General features: G+C 42.7%; 2 protein-coding genes across 8 annotated transcripts in view; both read right to left on the bottom strand.

Annotated features, from left to right (window-relative positions):
• The window catches only part of PIKFYVE (phosphoinositide kinase, FYVE-type zinc finger containing), a 139079-nt gene that overhangs the window by 79910 nt on the left and 40680 nt on the right, over window positions 1-18489 (bottom strand). For 5 of the 7 annotated variants that reach the window (XM_061607829.1, XM_061607828.1, XM_061607827.1 and 2 more), the window contains 6 exons: window positions 16518-16653; window positions 14817-14974; window positions 11921-12032; window positions 5399-5546; window positions 4776-4943; window positions 378-440 (listed from right to left, as the gene is read on the bottom strand). In XM_061607829.1, the coding sequence (XP_061463813.1) occupies window positions 378-440; window positions 4776-4943; window positions 5399-5546; window positions 11921-12032; window positions 14817-14974; window positions 16518-16653 (785 nt within the window). The remainder of the gene's footprint in view (window positions 1-377; window positions 441-4775; window positions 4944-5398; window positions 5547-11920; window positions 12033-14816; window positions 14975-16517; window positions 16654-18489) is intronic. The other 2 variants (XM_061607831.1, XM_061607832.1) reach the window with 1 other exon arrangement.
• LOC133376063 (keratinocyte-associated protein 3-like) lies at window positions 6743-11275 on the bottom strand. The gene is made up of 2 exons (XM_061607481.1): window positions 11234-11275; window positions 6743-7568 (listed from the first exon to the last, which is right to left on the bottom strand). The coding sequence occupies exons 1-2, from the start codon at window positions 11273-11275 to the stop codon at window positions 6867-6869; spliced, it is 744 nt and encodes a 247-aa protein (XP_061463465.1). The 3' UTR covers window positions 6743-6866.

Raw genomic sequence — 18489 nt, 5'->3', positions numbered from 1 at the left:
CTGGCATCTGATGAAACCCGGAAACAGACATGAACTTAAGTTGTATTATACAAGGGGGAGGAACGTATAGCAAGTGCCAGTCAGCAGTTCAAGCCAGTGCCAGGTAGCTTCTTTTGTGTGTTTACAGATAGAAGTTTAAAACAGAATGTTCAGTCAAACTGGAAAAAACAGGCCGAAAACCCCCAGAAGCATATTGTTTCGCTATATACACAGACAAACACATGCAGAGACTCGTACAGATTTCATGACACATTGAGTAAGACCTTTAATGTATTCAAAATCTTTTAGCAAAAGGAAAGAGCAAGAGAACATGTTCATCCATCCTCTGGCCCCTTTTTCAGGGGAGGGGAGGACACTCTTCCCAGCATTCAACTTACCTTTGATAAAAGCGTCGCTTATTGAGATCATTTGTTGCCCTCCGTTGTCAGCAATCAAGTACTCTTAAAGGAGAAAGAAATACAGAGGGGAGGGGCAAAAGAAAGAAATGACAGGTTATGCTGCTATGCTACTATAATTATACAGCTTTACACATCCACGTCACAAGAGAAAGAGAGGTATGACTCATGTCATATATTTAGTCACTGTTGTAGTAACAACTCCAAAAGGTGAAAGACAAGAGGATCTTCTTTCTTTTCCTGTCCTGTCAATATGTTTGCATGGCTGACCAACTATGCATTAAAGCAGTTACAGAGCCAGTCTGTCATGAAAGAGAAACTGCACAAAGCACATTTACCAATCTGCATATGTCTCACTTGTCCAATGGCTTCATAGCCTTTCAATGTGGAGGCCAAGCAAGGATCCAGATGGGACAAGAAAGCTGGCCTGCCTTGGGTTTTGGTTTTTTTTTTAATTACGACATTGGGCTCTTGTGCTCAAACTCAGGTGAGTGCCATCTTCCGCGCTCTTCCCCCGCTACTGCTAACAAGCAACTGATGTCCAACCAGGATGCAAAACCTTGAGAATACATTATGCAGCAAATTGGTCTCAGTGTATTAACATTATACCAAAACAGGCCCTTAAGGCAAACATGATTTGTAACAGAAGGGGAGCTTTCTGATGTCAAGGTCTGGAAGGTTAACTAACTCTGCAGTAGGAGTCGGGGATCTTTTTCACGCCAAGGGCTATATTTCCTTCTGGGGAACGTTCTGAGGGTCACATATCAGCAGTAGGTGGGGCCAGAGGCAGAAGAGGGTGGAGCAACAAACATTTTTTTCTTTTGCACAGAAGGCTAGTTTCTACACATTCATACACCCCTCACTCAAGCCCTGTTCAAGAATCTAGCAGCCCCCTCAATCTTCACTCACTCAGCTTCCCAGTTTACTAAACCCCTCACTGATAAGTAAAATGTATGTTTATGCTCACACTCAAGGAAAAACACACTGCTAGATTACAGTCCCTCAATCCTTGTACAACAGGGTCACACAGCCTGTCATTTCTCTGCAAACACAAAGCTATTATTTTGTTCTCCAGTCTCTGATCCATTCTAGGTTTAGGAGCCCTAAGTTGCAGAGCCTCTAGAATAATCTACATGTTCTGAGAAGGTTCTCTAAGAACAGAATTCATAAACAGTGGTCTATGGTTAGGGATGGAGAAGGAATTCAGGAAATTGCAAATTCTGAAGCATAGTGACCTGATCTGCTCTTCTAGGACTGAAGTGTGGATTGGATGAGATGCCACTTGGGAAGCTGCACTCTTGTCTGGATTTAATGATGCCTGGAGTCTCCAATAGTACTTAAGAGATGGCAGAGGGCTGGCTAAAGGCTCTTCCTTTTACTAGCAGCAGTCGTTTGAAAGCGGCTTGTGTGCACATTGTTTGCCCCGCTTAAAAACAGCCTGCAATTCCCTTTGAGTGATGGGGATTGATGAAATGCCATTACTCTTAGGGAAAGTGTAGAGCTATGTTTTCTATCAGTACAATTTCTCTGAGAGCAATGACATTTCATCAGCACCTGTGGCTCCAAGGGGAACTGCAAGCTATTTTAAAGCACAGCAAGCAATATGCACTCTGTTTCAGGCGGCTGCTGTTTGTAAGAAAAGAGCCCTCAAACCAGCTTTTGGCTACCTTGTTAAGTACTATTTTGTTAAAAAAGGTTTTGAGGTCCTTTTTGCAACTTTTCCTTAAAAATTCACAGCTATATGGCATAGGACAGAACGGTCTTCATTCTCATCCAAACAAAACTGGGACAGAACAGAGAGTCATCTGTTCATATCTATCTATAGTACATTTTCAAAGCATCCTCTGATACTATGAAGATTTTAGAAGAAAATGATGGAGGCTTTTCCAGAGCAGTGGAAAATCAATTATCTTTGTGCTACATTGTAGCTATGCTTAAAGTAAAGGGTGAAGGAAGGAAAGTCTGCTCTGTAGAAGCTTGGCTAACAAAAGGTCTGAGAAGAGTATACGCAAACCTAGTATTACCACCTAGCACCTCTTGCCCCTTCTTTCAGTACATTCACAGTAATTGGAATGCAGAAAGTTTTAATTTGAAAACCTTTCAGAGGTTTGCCCAACTGGCAGTCTATAACACCTCAGACAATATCATGCAGCCTCAGAATATGTCTTGGGGAAGAATCTTTATCCTAAAGTTATGGGTTACAATTCTGGTCAACACATCACTTTACAGTTAGTCCTGTTGGAACAAGCATATCTAGATGAGTGGCTAAAACACAAACTTCACTATATTGAACCTTGCCTTATGTGAGTCAGGCAACTCTGCAAGCCACAATAATTCCCCCCCCCATATTAATTATCTTTTCATTGTCACTGCCTATCCCATCCATTCACTTTCAGACCAGTTTATATGGCATAATGTGTTAGACAATTGCAGTTCCTCATGATCTGAACTTATTTCTTCTGCACATTTGACCAAGTTTGCAGGCAGCACACCAGGAGTCAAGTGTCACATGTAAAGAAATCAAGTTCCGGATCAATTACTAATTCCTGTAGAACTCTTAAGAGGATGCACAATTTGCCTGCTTATAGTGGAAACTGCCATGAGATATACTTGAAACCTGGATTCAACTTAATAAAAATATTCTGTGTTTTGCCTTTCATCAAAATATCGACGTTTTTGTCTTTCCTTTTTTTAACCTCTTTGTTTTTCTTCTTTCTTAAACTTGATATTTAAATAAGTAAATAAATATCTACAATTCTCATTATGGAAAAAAATGCTAATGACCAGTGGCAAAACATCTAGGTAGGCTTCTAATAAACATTTAGCACACCTATGTGATTATGTGTGCAAGAAAGTACAGTTATCAATCTCAGTTGAGAGACATCCCCAAAAAACCCTATCACAATAAGTGGGTGGGTGATAGCAAGTGACACCTCAGGCTAGCTTATCACTGTCTAGTAGAGCAATGGTGATTCAAGTTGCTTCCAGATGCCATGGAATATTAGCACCATTTTCATTTTGATAGGGAGGTTTAGCACAGGATTCTGTTCATCTTGCAAAGACACTGCTGATCTACATCAGAATTAAATTCAATGGGCTCAGTTCAAATGCCAGGCAGAGATACTTTAGAGATACCTTACGGATTTGTTGTTTCCACACATACTTTGAAATGATAGCTATTCAAATGTTTACAATGAACTTTGAACTGAATTTCCTAGATCTTTCATGTAATGCATAAATACTGAAGATTTTATAGCTTGTTCTTTTGATGAAAACGGAACTTTCCAGACACATTCAATATACATAACAGGCATGCAATGATATTAGAAGAGGGGGAATTAGAATATGTTATTTTACAAGCCAGAAAAAAACTCATTTTACTATAGTTATTTCATAATATTAGTTTCACCATATAGCAACTAATAAAGAATTTTAGTAAGCAGACGTTGTTGCATAATGTTATTATGCGTGGTGGAGCTCGGATACATTTCAGAGTTACAGTATTTGAAAGTTCACTTGTTAACTTCCCTCTTTATAACTACATTTATGAGCAAGAGTGGGCACAGGAAAAGTTACCTTCTTTTGTATACATTCTTTTACAGAAGCAAAATCCCTTAAATTCCATTGTGGTTTTGTCAGGCAGTCACGTCAAAGAAATGAGGAAGACAAAAAAGGCACACTTCGATCCATATCACTATTAGAGTTTTAGTACTTGGGGCAGGGGGAAAGCAGAAATTTATAATCATTTTTACTAACAGGCCTGATATTTTCATACTTTTATTAAATAAAAAATCAGGAGGGACACTGGCATTTGTATATGTGGAGCTGCTGTATTAACCAAGTCAGCTATGAAGACAGACAATGGTCTGAGGTGGAGTAGGGAACTGAACCCAAACTTGGCACGATCCATGGACTTTACATTACAGCAGGACTACAGTCCCTCCACTAGGACTGAATTCTAAGTGGGACTTGCCCTGTCTTATATTTGCATCCAGCACAGGTGCCTGAGTAATAGTAGATGTTCTTCAAAACACTTAATCTATTTCAGGTGTGGGAAAACTTTGACCCTCCTGATGTTGCTGAGGTACAACCCTCATCAGCCCCAGCAAGCATAGCCAATGGCCAGGAATGATGGGAGCTGTAGTTCAGCAACCATCTGGAGGACCAAAGGTTCACAACACCTGATCTATTTGGACAAAATATGGTCTGTCAGAACTGTGTGGAAACTTGTTGCCTACAGCAGTTCAAATCAGATGAGCTAATGTGAGAGAAAGAAAAGGGAGAAAATAGGATCAGAGAGGGAAAGCCAGTGTTCAGGCAAATGGCTACCTAAGCTCTGCTTTTTATCATGTGTGACTCCAAGTGGTAACTACCTCATACCTTTTTGGTCGGCAGGGTGAGGGGGCACGTGTGGGTACTTGGAGTGCTTCTTGATATGGAAGTTCACGTTGTCCAGCTCCACGTTTAGGCTGATGGAAGCGGCTGAGTCGCTGTCCATGGCAGACTGGAAGCTGCTGACTGAGGTACGCTTGCTAGGACTGGCAGAATCTTTTAGATTTGAGAGTGAGAGGAAGGGAGAGATACAGGGAGGAGAGGGTGGGTTCATATAATAGGTATTCATGAGGACAGCAAGGAAAGGAAAGAAATTATCTTAATTAAATGTGTGCAATGCTGAAGAGAGAAAGAGAAGAAACAGAGAGACAGTATTTTCACCCACTTATATATCAGGGCTTCTCAGGATTTGAATGGTATTTTGAAGCTATTTGCTTATTTTTAAAAGCAGAGTGGCCACCAGACCATAATGCCCAGTCAGCTACCGTGCAAAGACCTTATCCCAATTTGGAACCTGGGGAAAAAAATCTAGCTGAGCACACAGAAAATACTGTATCTGCTAAAAAGGAATAGATAAAAGCTTTTTATTTCTACAACAGCAGCAGGCAGAGCAAGGCAGAACCTTTACTTGCTAAGATATATATCCTCAGAAAAGGGGCACAGACACTCACTGGTCAGGTTATCGTCTCCATCTTCTGCAATCTGTTCTGTGTCGCTGTCGTCAAACTTGATGTCTTTGAACCAAGAAGGCTCAGAATGACCCTCCACAGAGTTGACAGAATCACTGTCTGGAGAAGGAGTTTCAGAAAATTCTGTGCTCTAACAGATCAGGGGGATGGGGGGAGATGGGGAAAGCGAAAAAACACATTTATTTCATTATACTTGCTACCCTTCTTGGATTAAGCATATAGTTTCTTCATTAGAATATGTGAACATACAAATTAATACAAGACTGTATGATAGATCTAATTGCTTAAGACGACACTGCATTCTGTTATGTCAAGTGAGCCAAAGTAAATAATAAAGGGGGGAGCGCAATTATAACATCCAAATATGTTTACTGCCTATGTAGAGCAGGGGTGGGGAACCTGTGGCCCTCTCCAGTGTTGTTGGACTCTCAGCTCCCATCCCACCCAGCAAACCCAGCCAACGCTCAGAGATGATGGGAATGACAGAAGCCCAGCAACATCTGGAGGGCCACAGGTTCCTACCCCTTGTATGGAGGGAGGGAGGGTCTGTTTATATTTATTGTGTTTTCACAAGAGCTAAATGTTATAAAAATAAGTAAGTTATAGAAATAAGATATTACTGTAAAAAGCATGAATTGCACAGGACTGAGAGAGTGGGATGAGAGGTAGAGGCAAGATTCATTGGAAGGGAAAGATCTAAAAGTATTACAATGATTTTTTTAAAAATCACATACATTTTAAAAAATGTGGCATAAATATGGATTTTGACAAAAAATAAAAAGTTAGAACCTATGCATGAAATAATTAGGAAACCAAGAACAATTATGATCTAGTGTCTCGTGTAAACAAAGCAAGTTATAGTGATAAATAAGGCATAGCACTGTGAATACTTTGGGTAGTAGAAGTAAACTACAGAGTTATGTAGGTGTTTGCAAGGCTTTAATTCTGTATACGTCTGTACAGCTCAGGAGTAAAGGCATGGTTCAAGTCATTTGAAAAAACTAGTTATACTTGGGTTGTCCCTTAATTTAAGGAAATTCAAGTCTTTTCTAAGAATGAAATCTTATCTATTTTTCTCCAAAAACAGTCACCTAGAGGTGAATAACTTTGAACAGTTTATTGCAGAAAACTGTGGCCAACCAAACTGTGGCCAGACTTTGCAGAAGACTAAAGCAAAGAAAGTGCATTTTTGGAATGGAGACGTGTCTTATCTTATTATTATTATTATTATTTACATTTGTATACCACCCCATAGCCGAAGCTCTCTGGGCGGTTTACAATTAAAAACATTAAAAACAAATATACAAATTTAAAAACACTTTAAAAAAAAACAATTTGGGAGAGATTCCTGCCTGGCCAGCTCTGCACCTTGAACACAAGCCCATCTGTCCGTGCAAGAACATGAAGGACAGTCTAGCAGCAAAAGTGGGTCACTCTCTTCCCTCCACTCTCAAAGGCAGCACTCTTCCTCGTCCATTTCAACCAGAGGCTGGTGGTGAGGCTCCCCTTCAGAGCCTTCTTCAGCAGCCACCTCCTGTGGGGCAGCTGCCTGAAGCAGGGCCACTTTGTAGGAGGCTGAAGAGGGGCCAATTCCACAGAGAGAGAGGGAGGCTATGCAACACCAGGCAGACAAACCGGCTTCCACTGCTGCCATCAACAAGGAAGGAAGCCAGAGGACCAGGGCTGTGTCATAGATGCGGGTAGTGTCAAAAGGGCACTCGTTTGTTATCACAGTGCGGGCATCAGCTGGAAGGGCAGAACTGTTGCAACCGGTAAAGAGATGACGGCCACTGTTGACAACAGTGAGGGAGATGGCAAGTGCCAGCCCCACGCAGCAGGCTCCTGAGATCAGGACATTTGCCAGGGCGATAACAACCAGGATCCAAGGCAGGTAACGGTGGGAGAAGCTCCGGGACACCAGGATCGCCAGGACGCCGGCAGCAATGCTCAAGAGCCCAGAAGCCACCGCAACGACATTAGCCATGGCGTACTCCAATGTGATGGTGTGCGCGGGCCAGGCCACGTGGCGCAGGAGGGCGCCGTGGATGATGGCCCCCAGCACCAAGGTCAAGTGGCCCAGGACCACCAGCGAGATGCCGCTGCGAGCTAGCCGCTGGGCTCTGCAGCCCGCCTCTGCAGGGAGGGAGGGAGGCTAGTGAGGACTGCCGCGCCATGGGAGGCAAAGAAAGCCCGGGGCGGGGCACCAAGCCCCCAAGAGGGGGAGGGGCTCCCCAGGGCGGCGCTAGGCTGAGGCACGAAGGAGGCTTGGGAATCCCCCCCCCCCGCGGCGGCTCCTGCCCTTCCTCGCCCCGCGAACTCTTCGGGGCCCCGTCGAGTCGCGTGTCTAATTTCCAGTATTATAAGTTCTTTCCTGTCATTCTGAATGACAGTCTCTGTATCAATCTCATTTCATTCATTGGCGATCACTCGTGGCTGAGTAAGATTGTCTTCCAAGATAATGTCTTTGCTTGGAAGACGCCTGTGCGTGAATTTGTTTTATGTGGGGAGATCGGCGCACGATGATCAACCCACAGTCTTGACAGAAAAAGGCTTTGATCCAATGGCATGGATACCACGATGATTGGAAGTCTTTTATCTGCTGCAGCCTTCATCCGCTTTCACAGCCGTTGTAACGTACACATTGTTATCCTCTGCCTGTTCTGCCATTGAGGCCATTCTTGGATCATTCTTTGTCTGGTTTCTCTGCCTTGACCTTACCGCCATGGGTGACCCTGCTGGGAGTACAAGACTCCCGACGGCATCACTCACGGGGTTCATTGGAACATGCAAGCCCACTTACCACTACAAGGTGACGATCCAGCAAGGGAACCTGGCCAGAATGTGGATGCATGCATATAGCCACCCTCTGTTGTTTGGAGGTGAAAGGTGGTACTAAGTACATCTGCTCTAATCAGAATTCTTCACTCTGCTCCTACCAGATTCACATGAAATCCTTGCCTGCCTACACCGTCCTGCGGGATCCAGGGAATGTTGTGAGGCCAAGTCATTGGTGGGACAGCATCATGTGACTACTCTTAAGTCATACATGTGCTGCCCATACATGCCCCCACTGCAAGCACAAACTGAAGGTGACTGGAAGACTCATAGAATGAGCTGGGGTTGAGAATGTCAGTTAGTTTCACATGGAACACAGATAACAGGTTCCAGGATATCTTGAGTCCAACATGCAGGGCCTCCAGTGCTTCTGAGAAGCAGGAAGGACCAACTTAGCCCGAGAGTTCTAGGTATACAGATAGTTATGTTCATGCTTCAAAGCACTAAATATGGCATCCAAAGTTATGCTATAAATGTGAACACCATATGCACTCTATTTAGACACATCTACATGGCGCACTAGACTAGTATGCAATGATTTCCCACTATATCAGCTACACTCCTACTGCATACTTCTATAACATGCTCTACACATTAGACATGAAGACGCTTAGGAAAAAGGTCAATAAATTAAGTATGCCACATTCCCCGCTCACCCCAAACACACACATTATTCTATAGCCATTCCAGCCCCACTGTCATTTCCTGTTTCCTTCACACCAGTATTTTTCATAACCTTATAGAAAAAATTTTTACAGCAGTATAAGGTCCCCTTCTACACCTAAACACTCCAGCTAGAAGCTACCAGAATAATACTGGGAGCACAGCCAAGGTGTTTGTGCTGAAATACAGCCTTTGCCCCAAGGTTAGTACTCTCTGCCCACAGAGGAAAGATACGCATTTACTACTTGAGCAATTCTCTAGCTGACCAAACAAAAAATGACATCAACCTGTTCCATCTATAAAGCCCAGCTCTGACCTCTTCACAGATTAATTTCACAAATGCAGTTCTGAAGCAAGAACTGGGACTTCCAGGAATTGCCATGAAACAATTATCTACCATGAAGACACAAGAAGCAGCAATTTGGCTTAAATTAGAAAAACATTAGCTTTGTCTTTGATTTCCCAAAAGACTTTAAATTATTCAAATGGTTTTGTTCCCTCCCACTTGGCCTCCCTCAAACCCACCCAGGCGGGTCTTTCAAGCTCAAGTTCTCTAGCAGTGCCATACATAGAGTTGGGAGAACTCCACACTAAGGAAATAAAACTAAGATTTTTGCACCAAGGTAAGTACAATTCTACACCAAGGAAAAACCAAATTTGCTACCTTTATTGGTAATGCAAATTAAGCAAATTTTACAAATGCTCTCATTTTGCATGGCTGCTTAGAAGCAAGGATGATTTTGTTTAATGTGAGTGTACATAGGTTTGTAGCTTTATTCTATTTCTGGTACACACAGATAATGCAAAAGAAGCTGCGAAGGGCATTAAAAGCCTAGTCATTGAACACCTGAGAGCTTATTCTGCTTCCAAGATTCCACCAGGGATTATTCATACATTTGCAAACCTCTTTGCAGCCACAAGAGCTAAAAGCCTTTTCTTCTAAATCAGCCTTTCCCAACCAGTGTGCCTCCAGATGTTGTTGGACCACAATTCCCATCTTTCCTGACCATTGGCAATGCTGGCTGAGGCTGATGGGAGTTGTGGTCCAACAACATCTGGAGGCACACTGGTTGGGAAAGGCTGCTCTAGATGAAAGCTGAAGCCAGTATCACACTGCCTTTTTTCTACACTTGCACAATCACTGGTCATTAGATATCAGCGAAGTCAAAATGATTTAGGCCTCTACACGTATAAAAAAAGACAAAAAGAAAGGCAGCACAGCTGACATAGTAATCAGGTTCACACAACACTAAGCCAAACTATGGCTTAATATGAATGAACAAAAGTGTGTGTTCCTGGAGTGAAGAACATGGCCCCCTGCACTCTTCTCCCAGTCATCCTGCTGCTGTGCTATGTAATGGCTTAGCATTACATCTAAACCCATGCTTGTCTTGCTCCAGAAAAAGCAAGTGCTGTAACCAAGTGAGACAAACCATGAGCCCAGGCTCAAACCCAATGCTAAACGAAACCATGGTTTAGCCCCAAATAGCACTGGAGTAGGATGGCCAGGAAACGAGCACAGTGGCTGCAATCTTCACTCCAGGAACGCAAATGTTTGCTTGTTCACTCTAAACCATGGTCTGCCTTAGCATTATATGTTTGTTCTTGTCCCCAAGCCACTGTTTTAAAGATTCAAAAAGCAGCATGGTGCTTTGGGTAAGCAAAGATAGCATCTTCCACCACCCCTCACTGAATCCTGCAGTGCATACACAACAATGCTACACACCCTCTAGATCTAAGGCAGATAATATTTCACTTCACAAATTCCTGCATTGTTCCTGTACCAGCCCATGACAGCTACGTCAACTAGCAGAACTAAACTACCCTGTATGGCTTGACTCCAAAGTCTTTGAACAGTGGTTCCAGTCAACTAAGTGAAAGTCTTGGCCATTATTTGACGGCCAAAGCACTAGAGTGTGAGTTGGGAAAGTAGTAACTAAATGAATTAAGTTATATTCCCCCCCAACGGCATTAAGCCATTTAATTTTTTTTAAAATCCCTGTGGGATTTTTCTATTTAAAATTATTTTGAATTTAATTTTTAAAAATCCCTGTGGAATATAATTGTGGGTAAATATTTTTTCCAAGCCCATTTATTGCACTGAATTGCACAATAAGTGAGAGCAAGCCAAAGGTTCCTAAAGGACTAGATGTAAGTCAAAGTTCCTATGAATAAACTATACAGACCAAAATAGAACAAAACCCAATGGTTCTTATTTCTTACAGTTTGGTACATTCAAAAATGATGCTTCCAGAACAATGGTGCACGCTACTTATTCAGAAAGCTACTGGTCTCTTTGCATTCAGCTCACCAACTTACCCCTGGAGTGAAGAGGCCACTACTGTCAAACACTTGGGCCATTAAGAAATGACTTACATTGCCCAGCCTATTTGTTTGAATTTGACTGAGTCAGTTAGTTATGTGACGGGAGGTATGCCATTTCTTTACGATTGTCACAAAGCCCTTAATGAGGTCCATCAAAAAAACAATCTAACACAAACTGCCTGTTTTCTACATATGATTTTTATTTATTTATTTTATTTATTATTTGATTTATATCCTGCCCTTCCTCCCAGCAGGAGCCCATGATGAAAGAGTCTAAACTGAAGTATGCTTGATATTTAGCTTCAGCTCTCATTTCTAAAAGTCATTTTCGTTTGTTAAGAACTTCCTCTTTATCTGATTCCTCCCTATCCACCAACTTTTCTTCTCCAGTTACCTGGAAGATGCCTACCTTTCCTTTCACTGAAAGTTTCACAGCCTTCTTGCTACATTTCTTAACCTTAAGTGAATTAGTTTACATTTGTGACTTATCAGAACTGCTTTTGCACACCTTTTCAGACAAGCAAACACTGAGATTGAACAGCTAGTCTTGGGGAAACTGCCAAGGCCCATTGGGTTTTTGATCTCTGGCTGGAAAAAAGTCTAAACTACTACACAACAACAGAAAGCAAATTTATAAGCAGCCCAATTCACATGTAAAATCACTGCAAAAGAAATCCATACCTGTAGAGGTCTGTAGAGTGCATACTCATCTCTAAAGATCTGATCATGGTGACTGACACAATCCAGCCAACGGCCATCTACCAGCGCCTGACCTATTGCAATGGCTTGAGCTCTGGAAGACAGTCAAGTTTTGGATCTCAAGTTAGTTACCAAAAGTATTTATAAGTCTAAAACAAAAGCTTCACAGAGCCCCACATGCCCACTGGGTTTCAGCAGACAGAGCTCTACAGCTCTGTCTGATTGTTGGCCAGGGGAGAAAAAGAACCTTATATTTCCCAGGCCAACTATCAGATAAGCCCAATTCATCACACAGAAACAAAAGGATCCTGTGGCACCTTAAAGATAAACAAGAAATTCTATGGCACAAACTTTCATGGACTAGAATCCTCAACACCATTGCACAGATTACCCAAAGGATCTCAGCCACAAATCGGAAGACAGATCTTTCTAAAGAGATGTAGGCAGTTCATAGGACAAATAACAAAAAGCAAGTAATAAAAAGCAAAATGAGGAAGGGGGTGAACAAAACAAAGAGAAGATGTACAAAAGTATTCCTTAAATGATAGGCCCTAAATCATCCCACTAAGTGACATGGAGAAGGTCAGCTCCATTCAGAAATACTGGATGGTTCTTATTCTAGCAAAATGAAAAATATTGGGTTGTATTTAATATAATGCTAACCAGATTGTTCTGTCTGTACAAGGATAACTCTTGTGCAACAGAATGATCTCCCATACTCTGCCCCCTAAATCTATTCTGGTAGATTCGCAGATGGCTGGGATATGCGCGGAGGAGGAGAGTGGGGAAATCCCTTGTGCAACAGAATGATCTCCCATACTCTGCCCCCTAAATCTATTCTGGTAGATTCGCAGATGGCTGGGATATGCGCGGAGGAGGAGAGTGGGGAAATCCCTTTTGCTAGTGCAACTTTTTTGTTGGACACCGCCCAGAATCTCCGGGAAGGACACATTTGACTCCTTTTAATGTCATTAAGTGTAATGAGTATTTCATGACTTCATCCTCAAGTTGCCGGGTAACAAGGCTTTAACTGTTACATCCATTCCACTACTGCCTTCCCACCAGCTTAGTTATGTCCAGAACCACTAAGTTGTGCTATTAGCTTATTCCTCCAGTGTTTCACTATAACCGGCTATCTAAGCTAAGGACATTTGGTGCACTGAATAAATATCAGAACTATTTGTTTCACTCAGCTGTAGAGTCACAAGAGATCATAAGCCATCTAATACAAATCCCTGCTGTAATGTACTGCTACCCACTTAAATAGCTGTTTGTTGATCAATCCAGAACTTGTGCAAAGAAGCAGAGGTTCCTCTCTCCCCACCCCTTTCCTGCCCAATTAATCATCTTGATTTACTTACTTGCCCTATGCTGAAATGGAAGGCAACTCCTCCTCTAACGTCAGGCAGACCCCAAGCAACTGCACAGTTTCTGGGCTTGATTTAAAGTGCTGGTTTTAACCCTCACAGCCCTAAGTGGTTTGGGCCCAAGATGCAAGGTGGAGCACCTGTCCTGTCTGCACACTGGGATCTCAATAAGAGGCCCTCCTATATCTGCAAGATGTGTGACCACAAGAGAGGGGCCCCTTTCTGCCATGGCACCACACCTTTGGAACTCTGTCCCAGTACAGTAGAGGTGAGGAGGGTAGCTATACTGCAGACAGTGTGGAAGGTCTTGAAGACTCATTTGTTTCTAGTGGCCTCCCCTGAATAATTTTTTGTCCCAGTCATCAAAATGTGGGGGGTTCCTGTTTTTAACTTTGTGAATCTATTTTCTCCTTCGTTTTACTAATCCTGATTATACGCAAATACACACAGACTTTGTAAGTTGCTTTGGAGGAGCTTTGTCCTGAAAAAGGCCATAAATATTTTAAGTGGGCCACACACCATGCTTCGTATAAATGGTCTATACTGAAAGAACATTCATTAGACAGGTACACATTTCCACTTTAGAATACTTCTGTGTTCTACTTTTTGGAAAGTGTGCAAGATAAATTAAGACAAATATGAATATTTAAGTTATAAATATTAACAACATTGGGAGATTTTTAAATGATGAAAAGATTCTTACTAAAAACTTTTTTTTTGTACTGCAGCACACTTAGCCACAGGCACGAAAAGCACAAACAAAAAATCTGGAGTTCCATACAGCAGGAGTGTGGAACCTTAGGCCCTTCAGATGTTGTTGGACTACATCTTCCATCAGCCTCGACAATTGGTCATGCTGGCTGGAGCTGAAGAGAGCTGTAGTTCAGCAACATTTGGAGGGCCAAAGGATCCCCACCCTTGCCATGCAGTTAAAAATATACTGCCTTCAAGTCGATTCCGACTTATGGCAACCCTATAAATAGGGTTTTCATGAGGCGGAGGGGCAGTGACTGGCCCAAGGTCACCCAGTGAGCTTCATGGCTATGTGGGGATTCGAACCCTGGTCTCCCAGGCCAGTGTCCAGCACCTTAACCATTACACCACACTGGCTCTAATGCAGTTATTGGACACAAAATGTCTGCATTATAATAAATTGGAATCAATGCTTTAAAAAGTTTAGGACTCAGCAGAATAAGCAAAAAACAATTTGAGGAATGGAGACATATTACATTCATGAAAGGCAAACTATTGATTGGAACAAGCCCAGCTAAACCTGTCTTTAGTATAGGAATATTTTCTATCCAAGAAATTTTTTAAAATTACTTTAGATTAGAAATGAGATGGGATTCAGGATAGGGTGGTTTTAGGTTTTGTGTTTTAAAATACTGTTTGCGTTTCATAATTTGGTTGTGATCTAACAATACAGAAAACACTACTTTTATCCTCATCTTAAATATACCTAGTTTGAAAAAGTCCTCTAATCTCATGAACTATAAATGGATCCTTATTACCTGGTAGTGATGTGGCCATTCCTCATGAGCCAATTGACCAATTCCTTTCCTACGATGCAGTTGGGATGCGTTCGCAGCCAATAACGATGATCCTGGAACTCCATCCCACTGTTGTGATGGCATATTTTCTTCCACAGGTCCTTTAACTGAACTGAGTCCTACAAGGCAAAATGATGACATTTTTAGATAGCGCATGTTTGGTGGGCTTAAGTGTTCTCTCTGTCTTGAGAGGTGCTGCTTACTTTTGTTGAACGTGATTTACATGGTTCCCAGCCCTAATGTACTGAGGCAGGTGCTGTTTTAGGAACATTTATAAAAAGGAGCAGGTGAATATATGTTGTATGAGCAAACTTAAGCTATATCTTATTGGACTTTTTATTTTGACTGCACATACTTACAAAAGAAAAAAGATTAAAATGTCAAACTTCCTTTCACCACCAGACAGTTTGTAACACCTTGTCTATTGATTCTCTTCAGGTAAAGCAATAAAAAAGCTCTGCTGAACATTCTGTGCCCTTGACACTTAGAACAGCTAACAAGAGATTGTATCTCAGACTGCTATCAGTTCAGCTGTGAAGAGGTTGAGTAGCAACTATTTAGAACATTCTTGCTAGATTATGTTAAAATAATAACAAAGAAGTCCAACCCTATTCTGAAGACACTATAATGCTTGAAAATATACAGTGAAAATTTCAAAACTATCCTTGCTTTGGCACTTTTTGTCCTCCCCTAGTCATTAGATTTCCCCTTCTCTGGGAGCAAGAGTGGTTTGCATGAAGAAGGGACGTGAATGGTCCCATGCCATTGCCCCGTGTCTCTTTAGAATCACAGAAATACAATCAAGGAAACCAAATAAACAAGACCTTGTATCTCCCATACAACAAGCAGGTCTCCGAAGTCAGCGATAAACAGGCTCCAAAGTGGACACCACAATGTATTACAAACCATGTTAGTAATTAGGGAGATTCAGACATGCACATTCTCATTTATTATTAAATTTTTGTCCCATTCTTCCTCCCAAACGAGTCCAGGGTGGCAACATCAAACAATGGCTTGACTGCCTGAGACCAGAGAAATAACATCTCTGATCATCAGACACCATCTCCAATATAATACTTTTCAAAAAGATGTAGTTAATATATTTAGCTGCAAGTCAGAAAGTATCAAGCAATACCCATGCATGCATATAGGTTAGTCCTAAGATATAGAAGCAATAGTGCCCCATAAATTGTTTTACGTAGCACAGCAAAAGTTAGAAAATTACACTGATCATACACGTACACAAAAGAGTGCTAGCATTTTCTCTTGTAAAGCTGGTTCAAAACAGCTGCTACAGTTGTGTTCTTAGACCTAACTACACACAGGTTTAGTCATTCTTTAAAGGGCTTTTTTAAAAAAAGCTGCTAACCTTCCTATATTTAAGCTGAACCTTCTTAAATCCTGTTAAAAAAGGATATTCACATGACAATATATTTTCATATGTACATATAGGATTGCAATGAGGGTAAAATGGGATAACCCTTGTACACCACCCTAAGCTCTTTGGAGGAAGGGTGAGATCGAAATAGCATTAAAACAGTGCAAAAACTACCACCAAAGGAGAGGACGAGGCTGTACTTAAGAAAGCAGGAATAACAAAAGGAATAACACCACTTATTTCTGTCGGAAGAATGCAAGGTAAAACAAAAGCTTGGCTTGTACCAGAAGAATTTTGCGCTCATCCTCATTGGCCTCCTTGGCATAAGTGCGATTAGCTTGTGGACTGACAGATGTTTCATAGGAAGGCACCATGGGTGACCCCGAGCGGTCCAGGGACAGGTTAGTAACGCTGGCTGATCTGGTGGGAGAAACAAAACAATGCTTATGGTGCTAAGCTTACTCCACGTCTTTCAAATTAAAGTTTAACAGAGCAGGTCAAGATTTTACAACATTGAGGAACCTCTTAATATACCCCCCCTCTTACATTTTTCAAACACAATTAAAGGTACCACTGGAAACTGAACAAACCCTTTTTTTGAACTTCATGAGCAAAGAAACTAACCTACTGTGTAAAGGAAGTATTCAAGCTATCTAGTGACAAAGGATATTGGGGAAGAAATTATGCGTTCTCTAGCAAGATAACAAGCCATCTGCACTGCTTTCCTGTCAAGATAGCCATTTCAAAACCTGTCCACATTGGGTGGAGTTAGGGAATCTTTGGTAAAATGAACCGTTGGTTCTCACCTGAAAGGTGATTTTACTGGATGCCAGTCCATCATGTGGGTAGTAGTCTGTCATCTGGTCCAAGGACAGGAAATGCGCTGATGTTTGCAGTCTGAGGGGGCGTCGCTGGCCTGTAGGCCCCAGTTCATTTTCGGACGCCGTTGCCCAAGGCGTAATACTAGAATAGCTTATGTGCAGTCCTGGCACGAATCCAGAGAGGTTAAAAATACTGCGGCCAGCGACGGCCTAGCATAGCTAACGGAGAAAAAGGGCTGCGGTGATAACGTAGGCAAAAGTGTTCCATATATTTACAAGGAAAAATGATTGGCCCAGAAGGTCAATTCTCTCTCTCTCTCTCTCTCTCTCTCTCTCCCCCCTTCTATGAGAGCCTTCGAATGCACTGGCAGCAGCTTGACTCTAGGGTAGAAATAGTGGTCAAGCCCCGACGTACCGAACCGGGCGGGCCGTGATGGACTGGCATCCAGTAAAATCACCTTTCTGGTGAGAACCAACTGTTCATTTTCCCTGGATGCCAGTCCATCACGTGGGACATACCAAAGCCATCCCATCTGGGTGGGTCAGGCGAGCCCACTAATCTGTAGAGATCGCTTGCTGCAGGACCCATTTCCTGAAGGAGGCCTCGGCCGAGGCTCAACGGTCTATCTTATAGTGTCTAATGAAGGTAGAACGAGAAGACCAATTTGCCGCTCTGCAGATTTCTCTCTTAGTGGAGAAGGCTGCCAAGGTGGAGGCTGCCCTCGTTCAGTGGGCCGTAATGCACTGTGGTGGTGCCAAGTTGCTGGCCTCATAGGCCAGCCTGATGATGCAAGCTCTTAGCCATCTCGCTAAGGTTGGAGTGGAGGCCTTTTTGCCCCGAGACCTGGGGTGGAGCGATATGAACATTGCCTCCATGGACCTCAGCTTTTTTGTTCTCTCTATGTACAGCCTAAGCGCCCTAGTGACATCTAGGCAATGCAGCTCCTTTTCCCTTGGGTGTACTGGTCTGGGACAAAAGGACGGTAGGATCAGTTCCTGTTCCCTGTGGAAGGAGGAACTGAGCTTAGGGATGAAGCATGGGTCCGTTCTAAGGACCACGGACTCCTCGTGAAAGGTGCAGAGCTGGTGTGCAACCGACAGAGCGCCCAGCTCTGGGACACACCTGGCTGACATGATGGCGATGAGAAATAGGACCTTATAGGTCAAGAGCTGAAGAGGAATGGTCTCTAGTGGCTTGAAGGGTGATCTCTGCAGTGCAAATAGAACCTTCTGCAAATCCCAAGAGGGGAAGCAGTGGCTGGTCGGAGGCTGTGAAGCCGCCGCTCCCTTGAGGAAACGCCGGAGCAGCAGATTGCTGCCAACTGGCTGACCGGAAGTGGGCGAAAGGAAGGCAGATATGGCTGATACCTGCCTCCTTAACGTGGTGGCCTTCAGGCCAAGTCGGAGCCCCCTGTGCAAGAATTTCAGTATCTGT

The sequence above is a fragment of the Rhineura floridana genome, chromosome 2 (genome assembly GCF_030035675.1).
Source record: "Rhineura floridana isolate rRhiFlo1 chromosome 2, rRhiFlo1.hap2, whole genome shotgun sequence".
In the NCBI taxonomy this organism is placed as follows: Eukaryota; Metazoa; Chordata; class Lepidosauria; order Squamata; family Rhineuridae; genus Rhineura; species Rhineura floridana.
Note: the sequence above shows the minus strand (reverse complement) of the source record. Positions and strands in the feature narration are given on the sequence as shown.

Excerpts from the sequence above, each read along its gene's own strand:
- LOC133376063 (XM_061607481.1), bottom strand. The coding sequence starts at position 11,275 with ATGGCCCAAGTGTTTGACAGTAGTGGCCTCTTCACTCCAGGG. Across the intron at positions 7,569-11,233 it reads GTGGCCTCTTCACTCCAGGG|CCTCCCTCCCTCCCTGCAGA; the intron begins GTAAGTTGGTGA and ends AGTCCTCACTAG.